Source organism: Molothrus aeneus, unplaced genomic scaffold (genome assembly GCF_037042795.1).
Source record: "Molothrus aeneus isolate 106 unplaced genomic scaffold, BPBGC_Maene_1.0 scaffold_40, whole genome shotgun sequence".
NCBI lineage: Eukaryota > Metazoa > Chordata > Aves > Passeriformes > Icteridae > Molothrus > Molothrus aeneus.
Window position 1 is genome coordinate 2,767,317 of NW_027099068.1, and position 19,788 is coordinate 2,787,104.

General features: G+C 52.1%; 1 protein-coding gene across 1 annotated transcript in view; it reads left to right on the forward strand.

The window, feature by feature from the left end:
- Positions 1 to 19,788, forward strand: part of LOC136570875 (zinc finger protein 774-like) — a 233,612-nt gene that overhangs the window by 102,904 nt on the left and 110,920 nt on the right. The window contains exon 2 of the mRNA XM_066571280.1: positions 13,848 to 13,861. Within this exon, the coding sequence (XP_066427377.1) occupies positions 13,848 to 13,861 (14 nt within the window). The remainder of the gene's footprint in view (positions 1 to 13,847; positions 13,862 to 19,788) is intronic.

The window sequence follows — 19,788 nt, forward strand, 5'->3', positions numbered from 1 at the left end:
CTGGGGCAGACGGGAAGGAGCAGCAGAGCAGGGGCTGATCCATCCCCAGTGCGCTGCACAGCCCAGGGCAGCGTCCCAGAGCGTCCTCATGCAGCTGCCAACAACATCCCCCCTCTGCAGCCCTGGCCTCTCCCCCAGCTCACACAGGTGCCCCATCCTTGCAGGCACAGACACGGCAGCACTGGCTCAGCAGCCCCTGTTTGCATTGCCCACAGCAGGGGGAGCACCCCCATGCTGTTGCTGTGGGGACATGAACCTGAGGGAGCACAAATGCCATCAGCCCTGGGGCCAGCAAGGGCTGGGGGACACCAGGGAAACCACTCAGCTTTGTCCTGGCATCTGCACTCAGCCAGAAAGTTTGTTCCCATCAGCTGGGAGTTTCCTGTGCCACTGCAGACGCTGTTGCTCAGAGCCAGGGCTGCCTGGCAGCCACCCCCAAACTGCCCTGAGCATTTCCTTGGCTTCACCTTTACTTTCTTTAGTCTTTCCTTGTGCAAATTTCCTCCCATTGCCCACCCCCGTTCCCTCCCCTGCAAACAGCCCATCCCTGTTTGCCCTTTCCTCTCTGGCCCCACTGCCCATTGCAGTTCCTGACTTGGCCCCATGGGAACGTCCCTTGGGCAGCAGGATCATCCTACAAGTGCTGCAGGAATTGTCTGCAGGCTCCTGCAGTGCCTGCTGCTGCTCCCTTGCCAGAGGCACCCCAGGCCAGGGGGGCACATCTGGGCTGCTGTGTCTGCCTCTGGGGCTCCCTGTTCTGGGCAGTGAGGAGGAGCTGCACAGGCTCTGCACGACTGACAGGATGGGCTCTGGGGCTGCCAGGAGAAGCTGAGGGACCTGGGCTGCTGGAGCTCCTCAAGAGGAGGCCCAGGGCTCATCCTGCAGCTGCTCCAAGGGTTCTTTCAGAGAATCCCAGAATCAGCAAGGCTGGAACAGGCCATGGAGATCATCAAGTCCAACCTGTACCCTGACACGGCCTTGTCTCCCCTGGGCCTCCTCTTCTCCAGGATAAACAAGCCCAGCTCCCTCAGCTGCTCCTCAAAGCTCTTGTGTTCCAGACCCCTCCCCAGCCTTGTTGCCCTTCTCTGGACACGCTCCAGCCCCTCCATGTCCTTCCTAAATTGGGGGCCCCAGAACTGCAAACAGCACTCGAGGTGCTGCCCAAGCAGTGCTGAGCACAGGGGAACAATCCCTGCCCTGCTCCTGCTGGCCACACCATTCCTGAGCCAGGCCAGGAGCCATTGGCCTTCTTGGCCACCTGGGCACACGGCTGCTCATGTCCAGCCTGCTGTCCATCTGTCCCTGCAGGTCCCTTTCTGCCTGGCTGCTCTCCAGCCCCTCTGTCCCCAGCCTGTAGAGCTGCAGGGGTTGTTGTGGCCAAAGTGCAGGACCCGGCACTTGGACTTGTTCAACCTCACCTTGTTGGAATTGGGTCCTGGATCCAGCCTGTCCAGGGCCCTGTGCAGAGCCCTCCTACCCTCCAGCAGATCCACACTCACACCCAGCTTGGTGTCATCTGCAAATTTGGTGATTTTCTATTCTTTTTCACACATGTGATAATCATTTCCCCAAAATCATTAACATATTTCCCCTCCTCTTAACCCATGTGTTCTTCTGTCCTGGGCATCTCTCTGCTCATCCCTGGTGCTCGTGGAGCCCAATGTTCCCGTGGGCCTGGCTGAGCTGGCAGGACACTGAGGCTGCTGAACTTCCAGTTCTCCTTCTCACACAATGGGCATTGAGTGGTCTCCACAGGCCTGGGGTTGTGGAGAACAATCTCCAGGTGTCAGCTCAGCTGGTGGAGACAATTTATCATCTGGTAACATGAGGTCACAGAGTGGGCTGTGACATCACAGAGTGGATCATGTGAGGTCATCGAGCAGCTGTGGCATCATAGACTGCATCTGTGACATCACAGAGCCAGCTGTGACATCACAGGGCAGAGGTCTGACATCACAGGGCAGACTATGACATCACAGACTCTGGTGTGACATCAGAGAGCAGCTCTGTGACATCAGAGAATGGTCTGTGACATCAGAGAGCAGCTCTGTGACATCAAAGAATGGTCTGTGACATCCCAGAGGGGCTGTGTGACATCACAGAATGGGCTGTGACATCACAGAGGAGGCTGTGACATCCCAGAGGGGCTGTGTGACATCCCAGCAGGGCTGTGTCAGGTCACTGGGTTGCTCACTCTGCCCCAGCTCCCCCTCACTGTTTCTCCCAACAAGTCCAATGCTGTCCATGCCCAGCAGGGTCCCTGTCCCCTGGGATCCCCCCGGCCCACCTGGAGCCACAGCCTCCACCAAAGGATGTTCCACAGGATCCACCCCAGAGCCTGACAGGGGACAAGGGGCCAGGGCTGTGTCACCAGGACATCAAGGACGGGGATTATCCAGGTCACTGTGGCCTGGGTTGGGTTCCCCAGGGCAGGAAAGATGTCTGGCAGCTGGAGCAGGGCCTGGGAAGGGCCTCCAAGGTGGGGCTGGAGCCCTTGGGCTGTGAGCAGAGGCTGAGGGAGCTGGGCTTGTCCAGCCTGGAGCAGGGAAGGCTGAGGGGCTCCTCATCCCAGCCTGGCAGTGCCAGCGAGGAGGAGATGGAGAACACAGAGCCAGGCTCTTCACAGGGGGGCTGGTGGGAGACAAAAGCCAATGGGTGGGAGGGGAAAGAGGGGAGCTCAGCCAGGGCATGAGGAGATGAAATGAGTCAGGCTGCTTTCAGCACCAGGGATCTGAGTAAATGTATCAATGTCCAACCCTCAGCAACTGAGAGAGCTGGACATACTGAAACATGAGTGTATTTGAAAATTTAGTGAAATTTAGCATTTGAAAATTTAGAAACTAAATGATTCGTTTCCCTGTCCAGTCTTACAGGAAAATTAGACTGCTGGAAATCAATTCCTAGAATTGATCTGAAATCCTGCAAGGTAACATTTACTCTGAAGTATAAATTTAATAAAGATACATATAAAGCATAAAATGAATATTGCCAGGGCATCTTTATAATGTTATTCTACATACTTTCTAATGCTGGGAGAAGTTCCTGTGGTCTGTTTTCAGTCCTACAATTATGAAATATGCTATAAAGCAGAGCACAACTGACTATTTCCATCTCATGCAAGAAAAGTTACACAAAGTAGCAGAAAGGGTTGCATTTTAGCTGCATTTCCAAAAGAGGTGCTTTAGTGCTTAAGGCCAAAGTAGGGGAAATGAGAAGATCTGTGAGTTGATCAAAAAGCTGTAAGGAAACTTTGCTCACAAAGCAAAGGGAAATTTGTAGAAGTTTGAGAAAATCCATTTGGGTAATCCCTGGTTTTGAAAGTGTTGGGTTAAAAAGTCAACCTGCAATAATGTGACTCAAATGGGCAATCAAATCCTGGGATGTCTTCAAGTCACCACTACTTGTGAAAAATCTCTTCAAAATAAAAAATAGCTGACATGTCCTGGGATGCTAAGGCAAACCTATTTCCTATTCACATGTGCTCTTCAGATCTTCCACATGGCAGAACTGCAATCCAATCCTATAAACCCAAAGTCTGAGGAGCCCATTCTAAAGCTTCTCAAAGACACGGTCCTGTCGAACATCAGACAACATATCTGTGCTGAGTCACCACAAAAGAAAGCTAAGCCAAGGCTCATGATTCCACAGGTGAACAGAGTTGATTTGCAGAGGAGTTGCGTGCACTTTATTCCCCCTCTCACCCAGGATTTTGTTCCACTTTCAAGATGCCTCCAGGGTCTGCCTCAAGATTTTGACAGAGAAGGGAATGACTGCATCGCATTTGTACTGGGATGTGGCTATCCAAATTTCTGCAGGGAATCTTACAGGGAGCATGGAGCTTGGGCAAACATCTATCCCACTGCTGCTTTGGACTGTTCCAAAGGGGCCTCCTTTGGGCTCAATATCTGCAGGCCATTGCAGAGCAGCGGGCTGCAGGCCACTGCCAGAGCTCTGACACAACAAAAGTGTGGAAGCCCAAGAATCAGCGCACGTCTCTTTGGGATGTTCTGAGACTTTCAGTTGCCAGAGAAATAGCAAACAGGAGCAGACGAGATTTGCGTCAAGACCTAAGCAAGCGTCTCCCTGACACAAACGGAGGACAGCCTCCAAAGCGAGTCAGAGCAAAGGTCAGCACGCACCCGCGTGCTCGAGAAGTGACTGCAGCCTAAAATACTCCTGGAAATTTATTATCTTTGCTTCTTTTTTCCCCTAAATGTCATTGAAGAAGTGAGACTTTTCAGAACCAGCTTCCATGCCACCTAGAAGAAGCAGAGTTTTGCTTTCAGTCAAAGCTTTTGGGACCAAAAGGCGCGTTTGCTTGGATTCCTTGGATGCCGCTTGGGTTGGCCCATTTTCTGAGTTCCCCTGGGACGCCTTGAGCACTGCCTTATGGACTGGGAGGACATTTTCTGCTGCTTTATGAGTGAGGAGAACTTCCCAGGCTTTTCTTTCGCATCAGCTGTACAGAAGGTTGCCTTGCTGGGCACAAGGAAGCCATAGAACAGCTGCTATTGTGAGGTCAGGGGAGCGGTGCCACGTCACAGTGCTGTCAGCACAGCGTTGCCCCGGTGCACGCAAGGCCTGCTTGTCCAGAGCGGCTCTTCTGCTCGCTCCCTGCAGGAGGATCCTTGTGCTCAAGGAGTTCTCAGCAGACGGCCTGCACGCCGAGAGGAGTCTGGGCTTTGCCTTGGCTGGCATTCAGTGTGCAAACCCGCACAGTGCTGCCAAAATGATCGGGCAGGTCTGTGCCGCGGTTTGCACGGTCTTTTCTGTTGTCTATTCTGGCTACTACCTGACCCAGCTGACTCATAAGTAAAGGTTTCTCCTGGGGCTGGCATCACCCGGCTTTTGATTCACTCTGCTCTTTATGCCGCAGCACTGACCGAGTTTATTTGGGAACACAATGGCCATGAAGATGCCACCGCTTTGGTCAATGTCCTGCCAGCAGCATCAGCTAAAAAGGGGGCATCTGTGTACTGGGGGGCGGGTGCAGAGTATTTGCCCCGCAACCTGCAGCGGTTGCCTTCCCTCCCCGAGAGAGTGCGCGGCACTGGAGTCTGTCATTTCCGCCTCTTGCTGCTTCAAGCAAGACAAGCTGCTAATTGCAGACTCTGAGGGGAGATGCTCAGAAGTACTGCTAGCAACTCGGTGGCTCTCTCCAGGAGCGAAGGAAAGCACCTTTCGCTCCCAATTCTGCCCCTTAGAGGCCTTGGCTGCGTGACTTGACCCTTTGATGGTGTGCCAAGACTGCGATTCCCTTGGCGATGCAGCACAAAGTCCAGTGCAGGGAGGGTTTGCTGCTGAGCCCAGCAGCTGTTCCTGGGCTGCTTCAGCAGGGAGCTGCCACAGGGAAAGGGTCCTTTGTGGAAGCTTTGCTGAGCTACCATCTTCAGCCAAGGCATGGGAATTAGGGCATGCCATTTAAAAGAATCTACATCTAAAAAGAAAAAGAAAGAGAAGAAAGAGAAGAGGAAAATGCTGCTTGAGCTGTTGGGCACAAGGGAAGCTGAGAGTGTTGAAGAGCAAGGGGCATTTCCAGCAGCGTCTTTCTATTTCTCTCTTGGCAAAAGAGGCCCAAATGTAGACAGAGCCTACTCTAGCGTCCTTGTTGTTCTCAAACCAGCGAGCCCTGGCCAATGGGTTCTGAAGTTTGGCATTTGAGCTGGGATGCTGAGAGGGCCCGAGAATGTCTCTTGGCATCAGACAGGAGGCAGCATTCAATGATTCTCAGTGTAGGAGTCAGCCCCGTGTGCCCATTGTCAGTGCAGGCTGCCTGTGGTCAGCGGACGGAGCGGCCCAAAAACGCAGTTGCCGGCCTTGCAGGGGACCTGGCAGACACTGGCCCCTGGAGGGGACCTGCCCTCTCCATGGACTAATTAGCTTCAGGCTGTGCTTCACTTCCAGCCGGTCAGAGCAGCCTTTGGAGAGGAGAATCCTTGGCAGCCCTACATTGTGAAGGGCGGGTGGGTCTGGGCAGGGCAGGAAGGCGTCTCCGAAGGGCCGCTCCCTAAAGGCTGCCATGGAGAGGGGCAATCTGTGAAACAGATCAGAGAAGGGCCATGCTGCGGGCTTCTGAGCAGAGCACTGCATGCCAGTTGCGGCCTGATTTCATTGTCCAGGGAAAGACAGGAGGAGGAAAGCGAGAAGGCCCTGGGGCCCTGCTCTGATGTCTTTCTGGATCTTGGCAGCCCCATCAATCTCTTCTTGACAATGTCTTGCAGAAAAGCTGAAAACATGGAGCATGGAGGTGGCCCTGAGGGGCTGGATCCAAGTAGCCTTTGGGCTTTTGCCAAGTTGCCTTTGAGAAGGGGACATGGGAAACGCCCCAGCTGGAGAGGCCTGGGGGTGGCTGACAGCACCTTCCCAAGGCCTTGCTGTGGCCGTGCACTCGGTGGGGCATGTGTGCCAGGCACCCTTCTGATGGGCAATCCTTTCTGGTCCCAGCTCAACACAGGCTCTGCAATTCAACCTGGTGCCGCTGGACCAGCGTGGGCTGCAGCAGCCAGCTCGCCCCCCGCTGCTGGCACTTCCTGCAGCAGCGCAGCCCAGCAGCACGAGAAGAGGCAGGAGCAGGGCCAGAAGACACTGAGTGAGTCGGGTGCATTTCTTGTCTGCCAGAGCAGTGTGTTGTGTGCGTGTCTGGGGGTAGGCTGTGCCAGAAGTTGCCCCTCGGTCTCAGAGGCGCTTAGGCCTCTCGGCAGAAGCTGTTGTTGTGCTTTGAGGCAGCGCGGCAGCGCTCAGGGACTTCCTGCTGCCTGTGAGGGCTGCTGGGCCTGGCTTGGCTCTGCCTGGGCTGCCTTGTGTGCCAAAGACAAAAGCAGAGATTGTTTCTGCTTGAGCAGAAGGCTGGCACCTAGCAAGTGACTAGGCCCCAGGGAGCTCTCTGGCCCCAGCTGTTTTCGGGCTCCCGTTCTTGCACCTCCTGTGGCTCAGACACTTTGTGGCCCTGGCAGTGGACCCGCCAGTGATGGTGGGTGTGACTGCAGAGGCTGCAAAGGCCCTTGGTGACCTCTTAGGGCCCTCTTCTTAAGGTCTCATCATTTTGGCTTATGGCATGGGATGCTGCGCTTGAAAGAAATAAAGGCCTTCTGGGAAAGGCCACCTGATGAAAGGTGGAGAAGATGGCCCTCCCACTTGCTGGTCTCAGCAGCTGGAAGCCAGGGGACCGCAAAGGGCCCAGAGCTGCTGGCAGCGGGGCTGCCTTTGGGAGGGTGTGGGGAGCGGCGTCTCTGTGTGCGAGCGAGCGCCCTGTGCTGCTTTTGTCTTTCAGGGAGCATTGTGAGTCCGGGCCAGCCAATGAGCAAATACACGGCATTTGAAGAACTGGGACGAGGGTAAGCGTGGTGTCGGCTCCTTTTACAAAAGTGTGGGCCAGGTCTTTGGCTGGTGCAATATCAAGCGTGAAGTCAGGCAAGCTCCAATCACGGTCAGGCTCTGGCTTTACCTCCTGTCGCCTGCCTGGACTGCTGGGTCAGAGCAATGCGAAGGCCTCATTGTCGCAGACATCTTTCATGAAAAATCCTTTCTTAGGATTTTTCCTTGTGACAAGCTGCAGTTCAGCAACCAAAGTAAACAATGGTTATCTGCTGCTGTGGAATGCAACAGGTGATTGGTCTCCTGTGGGTGTTTGGATTTCTTGACCACTCATGGCAGAGCTGGCTCTTGCTCTGTCTGAGACACAGATCCTTGTTATTCATTCTTTTCTATTCTTAGCTTAGCTAGCTGCTGAAGAAACTTTTCCTTTCTATTGCTTTTTAGTATAGTCTTAATGTAACATATATCATAAAATAATAAATCAAGCCTTCTGATCATGGAGTCAACATTCTCGTCTCTTCTTCATCCTGAAAACCCTTGTGACCACAGTCACAATTGGTGACCCCCGACTGAGGAGGACAATCATCACTTGGTGAGACCACCAGAGGAGCATTGCTGCACTGGGTAAACCCCGAATGTGTGGCATTGATGGTTGCTTCACAAGTGACCACAGAAGTGGATTCTAGCCAGGAGCTGAAGAACTGAAGATCCGAATTTGGACAGAGTTCACAGCAAGGCTGACCACAAAGAGAACCTTCTGAAAAGCCTCCAGGAAGATGTCCGGAAAGCTCAGCAGAACCGTGCAGATAGCCAGAGAGTCCTGGACACTGTCACAAGGTACTGTTGGTTTTTCCCCTCCTAAAGATGAGGTCATTCATAGTTTGTGGCTGCTCATCTGGAGGACTCCTCCCCTAGAGGATGAGGTTCCATTCTCCCCTTCAGAGGAGAAACTTATTGCCCTCTGGCAAAAATGGGGTGAAGAGGACAGAATTCTCCTGTTGGAGACAGATCTCTATGAGTTTTTTCGATGGGCGAAGCTCTTTGGGTTTTTTACGAATGTGCTATATGCCCTCGATGTGTTTGTCTGGGAGTGTATGGGCTCCATTTTCCAATTCTTTTTATACCGGGGGTTCGGATGCCCCTCGATTTATCCAACCTTTTTGAAGCTCTTTCTAGTCTTGAAACGGAGAGCAGCTGTTTTTCCCTGGATTGCTAACTGCAAGGGCAAAGCCCCGTTCCCCCCAATTCCGGGGGAAGACCCTTTGGAGGGGGACGATCTGCTGCTTTCCAGCCCCCCTGAACCACAGTGGGGGGGCGAAGTTTCGCCCGCAGCCGAAGTTTTTTTTACTGCGTCTTCGGAGCATGCTCAGACGGAGCCGTTTGTTCCCCCCTCCCGTTGCTCTCAGGGGGGATGGGAGTGGGCGGCGCCGCCCCGGCCAGCGCCGCGGGCACCGCCCCGGCCAGCGCCACGGGCACCGCCCCAACCCGCCCCGCGGGTGCGGGCGGTTCCCCGCGCGGCCCGTCCCGCGGCCGCCCCTCCAGCAGAGCCTGTGGGCGCTCCGGCCGTGGTTCCGCCGGCTTTCCTGCCTGCATCTATCTCAGAGACACCGCTTCCCGCGGCTGCGCCGATGTTGCTGGGCAACAGCGATCCACCGCTCCCCCCGGCCGTCCCGCCGCCTTCTGCGACTGCGGTTCCGCGGCCGATGTCAGAGTCCGGCGCAGAAGAAGCTGCCGACCCCGTGCCGCCCCCGCCGCCCCCGCCGCCTCCCCAGGCGGCCCCGCTGCCCGCCCCTGCGGGGACTCCGTTCTCCATGTCCGCGTCAGAGGCTGCCTTGGAGCCGGCGGCAGCAGCAGAGGCGCCTCCTGCATCCAGCGTGACTTCCTCCCCGAGTTTTTCGGGTTGTCCCGGGGCTGCCCCTACGGGGGGAGCTGGGACAGGGGAAGAGGGCGTCAGCCTGTCCTTCCGTGGAGGAGGCATGGCCCGACAGCTGGCTGTGGGCGCAGCGCGGCTGCCTGTTTTCAAGATCAGCATACTTGGCGGGTTGGGGGGTGTTTGGTCCGGGTTTTCCCCCTGGGGGATGCGAATCTCTCTGCCGCCCCTCGCGCGCCCCAGCGGCGAGGGGGAGGTGGGTCCCGAAAGTTCTGCCCCTGGTCCCCAGCCCAGAGGGGGTGGAGGTGGTGCCGTGAGGCAGATGGGAGGAACACCTGGTGCATTTGCATTGCAGAGGCAGAGGGCACAGCAGGAAGCGAGCATCGCTTGTCTGCTGTGGGGAAAGGACATCCCCAGACCCGAGACGAAGTTTCTCGGGACAGCTTCTGTCTTCCCATTGCCGGCATGCCTCGGTGATTTTGGGGAAAGGAAGCGTTTGGTCACCCCTTCTGCCATTGTACTGGCAGCAGGGTGCGGGTCTGTGCCAATGCAGAGCCTGCCTCGGGGGCTGGGCCTGGGCTGTCTGCCTTGGTTGCTTGGGCCAGGGCCACCTCCCAGCCTCCTGTTGAGTTTGGGGGCTTTGCTTCCCCCTTCTGGTCCTGGGCCACCTTTCTGTGGGCCAGGTCTGGGGTTCCTGATCCTTCCACATGGGCCAGGGCCCCCAGGGGCCTCTCTCTGGCTCCTCTGCTGCTGCTCTTTCTGACAAGACAAAAAAAAAAAAAAAAAAAAAAAAAAAAAAAAAAAAAAAAAAAAAAAATTAAATTGAATAAAAAAGGGTGAAAGAGCTGGCAGCAGCTCAGAGGCATTGAGGAGCCAGGGATTGGCTTCAGCCCAAGTTGTTCAATGAAGGGCTGTGGCAAGACATTTCAGAAATTTTCTAATTTTCTCAAAATTGTTTGAAGACTGTCAATGGACTTTTGATAAATATTGATGGACCTTTTTCTGTAGCAAGCCTGTTTCAGGACCAAAAGAAACTTTCAGATATGGCAAAGAGGAACATCTTCAAGCCATGGACTTTTCCTGAAACTCAGCTGCTTGGACTTGAATTTTCTTTGCATTGTTTTTGCATTTTCTTATATTATAGAATTGTTTTAGTAATATGATAGAATTTTATGTTCTACAGGTGAAGAAATTCCCAGTGCATTCCACAGGAGCACTTGAGTGGAGTTTGATTGGCAACAGATAACCTGTCAAGTGTTTGTCTTTTTCTTCGGCATGAGTACAGCAGAGAAAATTACAAACACTTTTTCCTTTTAATTTAACTAAATAAAAAAAGGTGACATGTCGCAGACATCTTTCATGAAAAATCCTTTCTTAGGATTTTTCCTTGTGACAAGCTGCAGTTCAGCAACCAAAGTAAACAATGGTTATCTGCTGCTGTGGAATGCAACAGGTGATTGGTCTCCTGTGGGTGTTTGGATTTCTTGACCACTCATGGCAGAGCTGGCTCTTGCTCTGTCTGAGACACAGATCCTTGTTATTCATTCTTTTCTATTCTTAGCTTAGCTAGCTGCTGAAGAAACTTTTCCTTTCTATTGCTTTTTAGTATAGTCTTAATGTAACATATATCATAAAATAATAAATCAAGCCTTCTGATCATGGAGTCAACATTCTCGTCTCTTCTTCATCCTGAAAACCCTTGTGACCACAGTCACACCTCATCAAAGACAAGTTGATGCTGGCATTGTCTTGCTTGCAGCAAGGAGGAGCAGGAGCTGGGAAACCCTCTGCCCCTGCCGCTTTCTGGCCTGAAAGAGCACCTTGCCACTCAAGAAATGTCAGATTCTCAAGGACAGTCTTCTGACTCTAATTGTTGTCACTCTTTTGACACACACATGCATGCACACCCGCACAAGGAGGAGAGTTCCCCATAGGTATGGAAATGACCTGGCTGGGTGTGTGCCTTGGAGATTTCCAGCGGCCCTTGGTCTTCATGCTGCACCTTAGTGTTTCCTTGGACAGGCTGCCCCGCAGGGCAGAGGGCTCACGGGCCGACGTGCTGCTGGCCGAAGAGACGCCGCAGCCAGGCGTTTTCTAAGGAAGGCGTGCAGGCAGCCTGGGGAGATCTGCTGCCTAGGCTTGATTTCAGTGCCAAGGGATTGATGCCGAATTTTGCCCCAAAAGGCGAGAAGAAGCTGCCCAGAGACTGGATTTGAGGGCTCTTTCTGCTGCTTTTGTCTTTCCAGGGGCTTTGGAGCTGTTTATAAAGCCCTTGACACCAGCAGCGGACAACAGGTAAAGTGCCAACAGCCCCATGCCATTTTGCAGCTCCGGAGCTCTTTCCCCGCTGCTGTGAGCCCTGCCTGGAGGTTTGGGTGGCAGCTCCATGTCTGCAGCAGAGGCTGTTCCTCTGAAGTACACTCTAGGCTCAGGAGGCAGAATGCATTTGGGATGGCCTTTGGTGCTTCTGCTAAGCTCTGCTGTCGAGTGACAAGGCACTTTGGCCCAGCCCGCTGCCTCATTGCAGCAGCACTCGCTCCGTGCTGCTTGTGATCTCGAGCAGGGGGCGTCTTCTCAAGGTAAATGGTGGCCAATGTCATTTCAGGTGGCAATCAAGATCATGTCGCTTGAGGAGGAGATGTCCGAGGAGCTGGCTGCCAATGAAATCCTGGCCATGAGGGACAACAGGAGTCCCAATATCGTTACCTACTTAGACAGGTTGGCCTATTCTCATGTCAATGTAGCTTTAGCTAGTGCAAGCCCGAAGAGACGATGCCCTTTGGTCACTGGCAGAGAAGGGAGCTGGTGGTGATTTCTCTGCTGGTCTCCAGAGCGTGGGAGGAGTTGGAGCTGGTGATCATGAATCTCTTGTGGCACACGTAGCTTGGAGAGCAGTTGCAAAAACCTGGCTCGGGCCCCTGGCTGACTGAGGCTGTGCCCATTGCTGTCTCTCCATGCCGTGGTTTTCTTCTTTCAGCTACCTGGTGGATGCAGAGCTCTGGCTGGCCATGGAGTTCATGGACTTGTTTGATGTGCTCAGCGCAGTGTACCCGGAGGAAGGACAGATAGGCGCTGTCTGTCGGGAGGTGAGGGATCCCGCTTGTGCTTCCCCAAGCCTGCCCAGGATGCTGCTTGCCAGCTGGAGGTTAAGGACAGCTGGGATTTCTTGCTCTCACCTTTCTTTTGCTGCTGCTGCTGCTGCTGCTCTTCTCACCACACACATAGGAGAAGAGCGAGCATGGGAAGTGAACTGCCTGCCGCTGTGCCCGCACTCCTCAGGCTCTGTTCTTGCACTCTTCCATCCTGTGTGTCCTCTGGCGCTGGTGCTGGCTCACTCGCTTGGTTTCACTTGCTTCCTCTTCTCAGCTTTGCCTGGGAATGTTTGCCTGGAGCCTGTCTGTCTGTCCTATATTCCTTGCCATGCAGGTGGCAGAATTTCAAGCTAAGGGCAAAGAGCCGTCCTCAGCTGCAAAGGATAGCATTGCAGCCCGCATGGCGACAGATTCTGGAACAGCTCTTAGGTGCTGCTTCCTCCTCTGCTGCCACTAGGCTTCCCCAAAAATATTTGCCGTGCCGCCTCCCAGCCAAAGGTGACGCGCTTCCTACCCAAGGCCGGCGGAACTTTTGGGAGCTTGGATGCCTTTGCTTGGAAATCGAGAAAAAACTTCCAAGAGTGTTGAAGCAGCAAGCTCTTCTTCGTGACAGCACCATGATGCTGCGCCCTCGCTCACAATTCCCTGAGAAAGCCGTCAGTCCCGTCGAGCTCTTTCCTTTCTGGTGGGATGAAATCCGATCCTGTACGTTAACTTTCCCTCCCTCCTTTTTCTCTCTCAGTGCCTGCAAGGACTGCATTTCCTTCATTCCCGCCAAGTCATCCACAGAGACATCAAAAGCAACAAGGTCCTTGTGGGCATGGATGGATCTGTCAAGTTGGGTGGGTATCCCTGCTGGGCTGCAGCATTTCCAGCACCTGCCGTGCGCTTGCATTTCGGTGACTGCCACTGGGGCAGAAGCGCCGCTTGGCCAGTGCGTGAATGGTGAGGGTGTTGTGGATGTGGCCGATGCATTATTTGCCTGGCTCCAGGCACGTGGAAGGAGAGCTCAGCTGCTTTTTCAGCTAGATTCAGCAAGGCCTGGTCAGGCTTGGAGTGGGCAATGGTTTTGGCCGCTTTGCCAGTGGGAGCTGGCTTTGACAGGCTTTGTTTTTGGCCTCAGGTGACTTTGGCCTCTGTGCTCAGCTCAGCCCTGAGCGCAGCAAGCGCAGCTCCAGCGTCGGCACTCCCAGCTGGATGGCGCCGGAGGTGGTGAGAGGAGAAGCCTATGGCCCCAAAGTGGACATCTGGTCCCTGGGCATCATGGGGCTGGAAATGGTGGAAGGGGAAGCTCCTTACGAGCGGGAAGCCCGTCTCAGGGTAAGGTGCAGCTTAGCAAGAGGGCTCTGTGTGGAGAGAGCTGCTGTGGCTAGCAAAGGAGCAGGTGCAGTGTCCTCTTGCATCCTTGTGCTGTAGGTTTTTGAACTGATAGAAAGGAACGGGCCCCCAAAACTGCAGAACCCCAGGCACCACTCGGGCTCTCCTGCGCGACTTCCTCCGCTGCTGCCTGCAGGCTGACGAGGACAGGCGCTGGTCTGCCCAGGAGCTCCTGCAGGTAAGAAAAAGCAAAGGGGCAAAAAGCCCTGTCAGCTGAGGACACCTGCATGAAGGCATGAGGAGGAGTGTGGGCCACGTGGCGCAGACAGCTGCCAGCACAGCAAGGCGCAGGGGGACATGCTGCCCTCGGTGCTCTTTGTGTGTCTTCCTGGTAGCCAGGGAATCCTGCTTGAGCCCGTGAGGATGGGATTCTGGAAAGTAAGAGTTCCTTTCTTTGTTCTTTTTCCTCTGGGCAGCATCCCTTTGTGACCTCAGGCGATCCTGCCTCCAGCCTGGCTGCTCTGATCATCTCAGCCAAGCAAGTGCAGGAAGACTGGAGAGGAGACACCTGCGCCTGAGGAGGCCCTTATGCTCCGCCAGCCCAGAGGAGGGAAAAGGGGATGTGTCATCTTTAGGCAGAGCTCCAGCCATCCCCTGAGTATTAAGAGGAGCTGTGCCATAGATAGGAAATGTGATTTTTTTTCGTATTTGCTCAGTTTAGGTGTTTGGTTAGGTTAGGTAAGGTAAGGTAAGGTTAGGTTAGGTTAGGTTAGGTTAGGTTAGGTTAGGTTTGGTTAGGTGTGTGCTAGGTTCAATTTAAAGCTGAGTTGTTTTTTCTTTCTCCAAGAGATGAAAGTTTAAAAGAACTAGGATATATAGGGATCACCATTTAAGGGCTATGGAACGTAGATATCTTAGATAATAGAGGATTGTTTAGCTTAGAATAGAGTGTTGTTAATTTAGGCAAGCTCTGAGGTATCTTTGAAGTAGAAATGAAAGAATTGTCATAATAAGAATTAAGCTGTGAGAGGAAAAGCTGCGCTGCAGCCGAACTGGAGCCTGCAGGCGCTCCAAGCTGTCGGCCTGAACAGGCCACCTGCAGGACAGAAGGATGAAGATGGAGAAGTAGCGAGGGGATACTTTGTTTCAGGCCGAGTGAGAATAAAAGTCTAAAATATCCAGAGTGTTGTAAGACTCCCTTCCTTGCCAAGCTGTAGCTAAGTGGACGGTCCCCTTCAGAGGCCCAAAGAACATAGTGAGGTAAGCAGCTTTGCTTGCCTGAAGCGTGGAATGCCCGCGGGAAGCTGCCAGACTTGCGGGTAATGAACGCCAGGTAATGAGCTCACATTCAGGACAACACCAGGAGGCAGATGTGCACTCCTTTCTGGGCCTCTTGTCGTGAAGATGTCAGGGTGATCAGCAGGAATGACCATTTTGTTCCCAGCCTCCTCTCACTATGTCACCTATGGGATGGAATGGCATTCTCATAGCAGCATCTGGCCCTTCCTCCCTGCTTCTCTTTTCCCCCCTTTTCAGCCCAGAGCCCCAGGGACCATCTGGGCCAGCCTGATCCCCCACGGCTGTGTGCAACCACCAGGCCTCCTGCACAGCCCCATTCCCACTCTGCTGCCTCCTTGGCCTTTTCCCACATCTGGGCCAGCCTGCTCTTGCCAGCTGTTGGGCACACACACACAGCATACCGCACCTGTCAGGGAGCAATTTGATGCAGGAGCCCCTGCTAAGCACGGCTCAGCAGCCCGGCACTTTTCCCACCGAGCTGTGGCTCCATTTGGACTCCATCTGCTGGGATACCCTCTGTGAGGGACCGCTCAGGGACTGGATGCTCCTTGACTGGTGCCCACAGGCCTGATTTCCACGCCTCCCCATTCCTCCTAGCCCTAAGGCTGCCTCAGCCTTCTAAACACAATTTTTCTTACTCTAATGCCTTTCTGTGCTTTACTTCATACTCTAAGCAGGAGTACACAGTTTTGATTGTCTTTAATCTAGAATTAAGAACAATAAGTTGGAAGTGCTGCTAGAGTTTGTCATTTTAAACTTGAAGCAACTGCAAAGAGTAGAGAAGCTTTCGGTGCAGCTTTTCAGTTAATTTGAAGTCTCCTTCCTCTTCACTCAGTTTCAGCATATCTGTTGATTTTCCTCTGCTGTCATCTTTTAAGCTTCATCACTTGTCTATGGATCTGTAAAAAACCCCTGTCAACCCAGGGCAAATTTACTAGCCTTTGTATTTTTCCTCCTCTGGAAAAGCTGAGGCTCCTGTGATCTTCTCCTGTGATCTAGACTTGGATTCCCATCTTGGCTCTGGCTAAGAGCAGAACAAATGGAATTTATTTTAAGCATAAGGCTTCTCTCCCTCCGCCGAATACACATCTTTGTGTCTAGGCCTGGCGATGTCCAGGAGCACCTGGAAGCTACTGCCAAGGACAAAAGTCTCACTCTTGCTGGTTTTGACACGGAGTTTTTGGTAGGATTTTGATCTACATCTACAGTCATCTACAGGAACTGCATCTTTAGATACAAAGTGCCTTCAAGCAACATTTCTAAGCATAGTGGGCAAGGAAGTCCAGATACTAATGAGTTGTGGTTGGTTTTAACTCTGTGGAACATCTGGCACAATATCCCACAACGTGTTATTTTTGACTCTTTCAGGCGTTTAAAACTCAGGCTTATTCTTGTCAACACTTTTCTTTCCTCCCTTCAGAAATCTGCATGCCCAGGTACTCAATTCTTTCCCAGTTTGTTGACAAGCTACCTGTCAGACAATACTTGTCTCTTGACCCAGAGATGGGGAACTGTCACCATTAGGCCGGACGTGACATACACACGTGATCAGGGTCCAAGAAGAAAAAAGTTTTCTTTATTCTGCGTGTTCTCCAGCTTCTACACTCTTAACAAAGCGTGATCTTAAGTCACTGACTACACCACAAGAACTTCTTATATCCATTGGTGCAAAGCAATTAACGTCAATAGAATTGGCAAAAGTTTTACAGAAATTTATAAGGCAAGTATACACATCTACTTAGGCACTAGTCTAGCTTACGAAAATTTCATCTCTCTTTACTAATCGGTTTCCATGCTGACGGCCTTGTCTTCTTCCTTGCTATGGATACACTCAAAACCCATCAATTGGGATGTCTTCTATGAACTCAGCTTTGCTTGCAGGCCAGCTGTCAAGCCCCTCCATAGGTCAGCACGCACCCGCGTGCTCGAGAAGTGACTGCAGCCTAAAATGCTCCTGGAAATTTATTATCTTTGCTTCTTTTTCCCCCTAAATGTCATTGAAGAAGTGAGACTTTTCAGAACCAGCTTCCATGCCACCTAGAAGAAGCAGAGTTTTGCTTTCAGTCAAAGCTTTTGGGACCAAAAGGCGCGTTTGCTTGGATTCCTTGGATGCCGCTTGGGTTGGCCCATTTTCTGAGTTCCCCTGGGACGCCTTGAGCACTGCCTTATGGACTGGGAGGACATTTTCTGCTGCTTTATGAGTGAGGAGAACTTCCCAGGCTTTTCTTTCGCATCAGCTGTACAGAAGGTTGCCTTGCTGGGCACAAGGAAGCCATAGAACAGCTGCTATTGTGAGGTCAGGGGAGCGGTGCCACGTCACAGTGCTGTCAGCACAGCGTTGCCCCGGTGCACGCAAGGCCTGCTTGTCCAGAGCGGCTCTTCTGCTCGCTCCCTGCAGGAGGATCCTTGTGCTCAAGGAGTTCTCAGCAGACGGCCTGCACCCCGAGAGGAGTCTGGGCTTTGCCTTGGCTGGCATTCAGCGTGCAAACCCGCACAGCGCTGCCAAAATGATCGGGCAGGTCTGTGCCGCGGTTTGCACGGTCTTTTCTGTTGTCTATTCTGGCTACTACCTGACCCAGCTGACTCGTAAGTAAAGGTTTCTCCTGGGGCTGGCATCACCCGGCTTTTGATTCACTCTGCTCTTTATGCCGCAGCACTGACCGAGTTTATTTGGGAACACAATGGCCATGAAGATGCCTCCGCTTTGGTCAATGTCCTGCCAGCAGCATCAGCTAAAAAGGGGGCATCTGTGTACTGGGGGGCGGGTGCAGAGTATTTGCCCCGCAACCTGCAGCGGTTGCCTTCCCTCCCCGAGAGAGTGCGCGGCACTGGAGTCTGTCATTTCCTCCTCTTGCTGCTTCAAGCAAGACAAGCTGCTAATTGCAGACTTGGAGGGGAGATGCTCAGAAGTACTGCTAGCAACTCGGTGGCTCTCTCCAGGAGCGAAGGAAAGCACCTTTCGCTCCCAATTCTCCCCCTTAGAGGCCTTGGCTGCGTGACTTGACCCTTTGATGGTGTGCCAAGACTGCGATTCCCTTGGCGATGCAGCACAAAGTCCAGTGCAGGGAGGGTTTGCTGCTGAGCCCAGCAGCTGTTCCTGGGCTGCTTCAGCAGGGAGCTGCCACAGGGAAGGGGCCCTTTGTGGAAGCTCTGCTGGGCTACCATCTTCAGCCAAGGCATGGGAATTAGGGCATGCCATTTAAAAGAATCTAGATCTAAAATGCAGGAAAGAGAAGAGGAAAATGCTGCTTGAGCTGTTGGGCACAAGGGAAGCTGAGAGTGTTGAAGAGCAAGGGGCATTTCCAGCAGCGTCTTTCTATTTCTCTCTTGGCAAAAGAGGCCCAAATGTAGACAGAGCCTACTCTAGCGTCCTTGTTGTTCTCTTGCCTGCTGTGGGAAAGAGCTGTTGCTCCGGGAGGCCTGTTGGGAAGCATGTATTTCATCAAGATTGTGAAATCCAAACAAGTCTCTTACCACAAGCAGCCCGAGAGGCAGACGTCTATTCAAATTCCGAAATTCCTGAAGGCAGCAGGAGAACAATCAGCACTTAGCTTATGAATAGAGGCACCCAGCACAATGATCACCATTATCCCGAGTCCTGGGAAGACACCTCAGAGCGATCATTGCCCTGTTGATAACATCGATCAAGATGGCCAACCATGGCATGACACAGAGCACATGTCCTTTGCCAAACATAGCCATTGGATTCACAATCTGGAATGGCCTCCAAAGGAAAACAAGCTGGGTTGGAGCAACGCCTTCCCGCAGCTCACCGAGGCAGAGGAGCAGAGGGGGTGAGCTGTGATTATCTGAGAGATTCGTCTGCGTCTGGATTTGGTCTAGGATGGCTCCCCGTGCTGAACTGCAGAAAGCATTTGGCAGAGGTGAGGCACAAACAAATATGCTCTTATAATTTTAGAAAAAAGAAAATTCTCTATTCATTTCTGAGTAAGGCTTTCACTAGTTCTCCTCTGCTGTTGTCAAGTTTTTAAAGCTTACTTCATTGTCTATGTCCATGGAATCTTCTTTCCAAATTGTGCATTCCAAGTTAAGCCAGATCCTTTAGGCAAATGAATCCTGTCGCAGATCACTGCAGTTCATGTGCTTATGCACATGGCTAAATACCCCAATAAATCAGATATCAGGATCTGTCAATGCCTTTTTTTAATCTCTCCCTCAAAGTTTCCATATATTATCTGTAAAAAGCTACTTCATTTCAGCCAGATCTAGAAACCACTGGATAGAGCTAATCAAAGATTCTGACTAAAGGGCAAAATGCAGTTTCACCAACTTCTTGTATCAGATGATTGTTATTTACCTCTGAATCTTAAAAAAATCTTGTCAGAAAAATATTCAAAAATTTTTTTTCTTAATTTGACTCATTGCTTTATTTCATCCACCAATGACATTTTAATAGGAAAACAATAAACCAGGATTTAGCGCGACATGATATATAAAAATAATAAACAGATTTCATTATTTAATAAATAAATAAATATGATATATCACATTACGTGATTTAACCATAGGTTATTTTTTCTCTATCCTGCCTAGGAATAATCAGTATTCATCTTTTTCTTATCTACATAGGCCTGTGTAGGTTTGCACCAAACTTCAGTTTAATTACGTTTAGGCAAATTGCTGTATTTGGACTGGCAGAGAAATTCTGCCATTTGAACATTGGTTTCCATCTAGATTGCAATGAGAGTTTAAAAGAGAGAAAGAAAATTCAGAGAAATATTTTATAGAGATGTCAATGCAATTTTTTAATGCTGAGAAGTTCCAGTATGGAACAGCCATTTGCTAGAGGATTTTAGAAAAAATGGCTTTCCTAGTTTGGGAAGGAAGAAAGGAACTGACACCAATACCCATATACTTGATCATGTGTTTGTCACA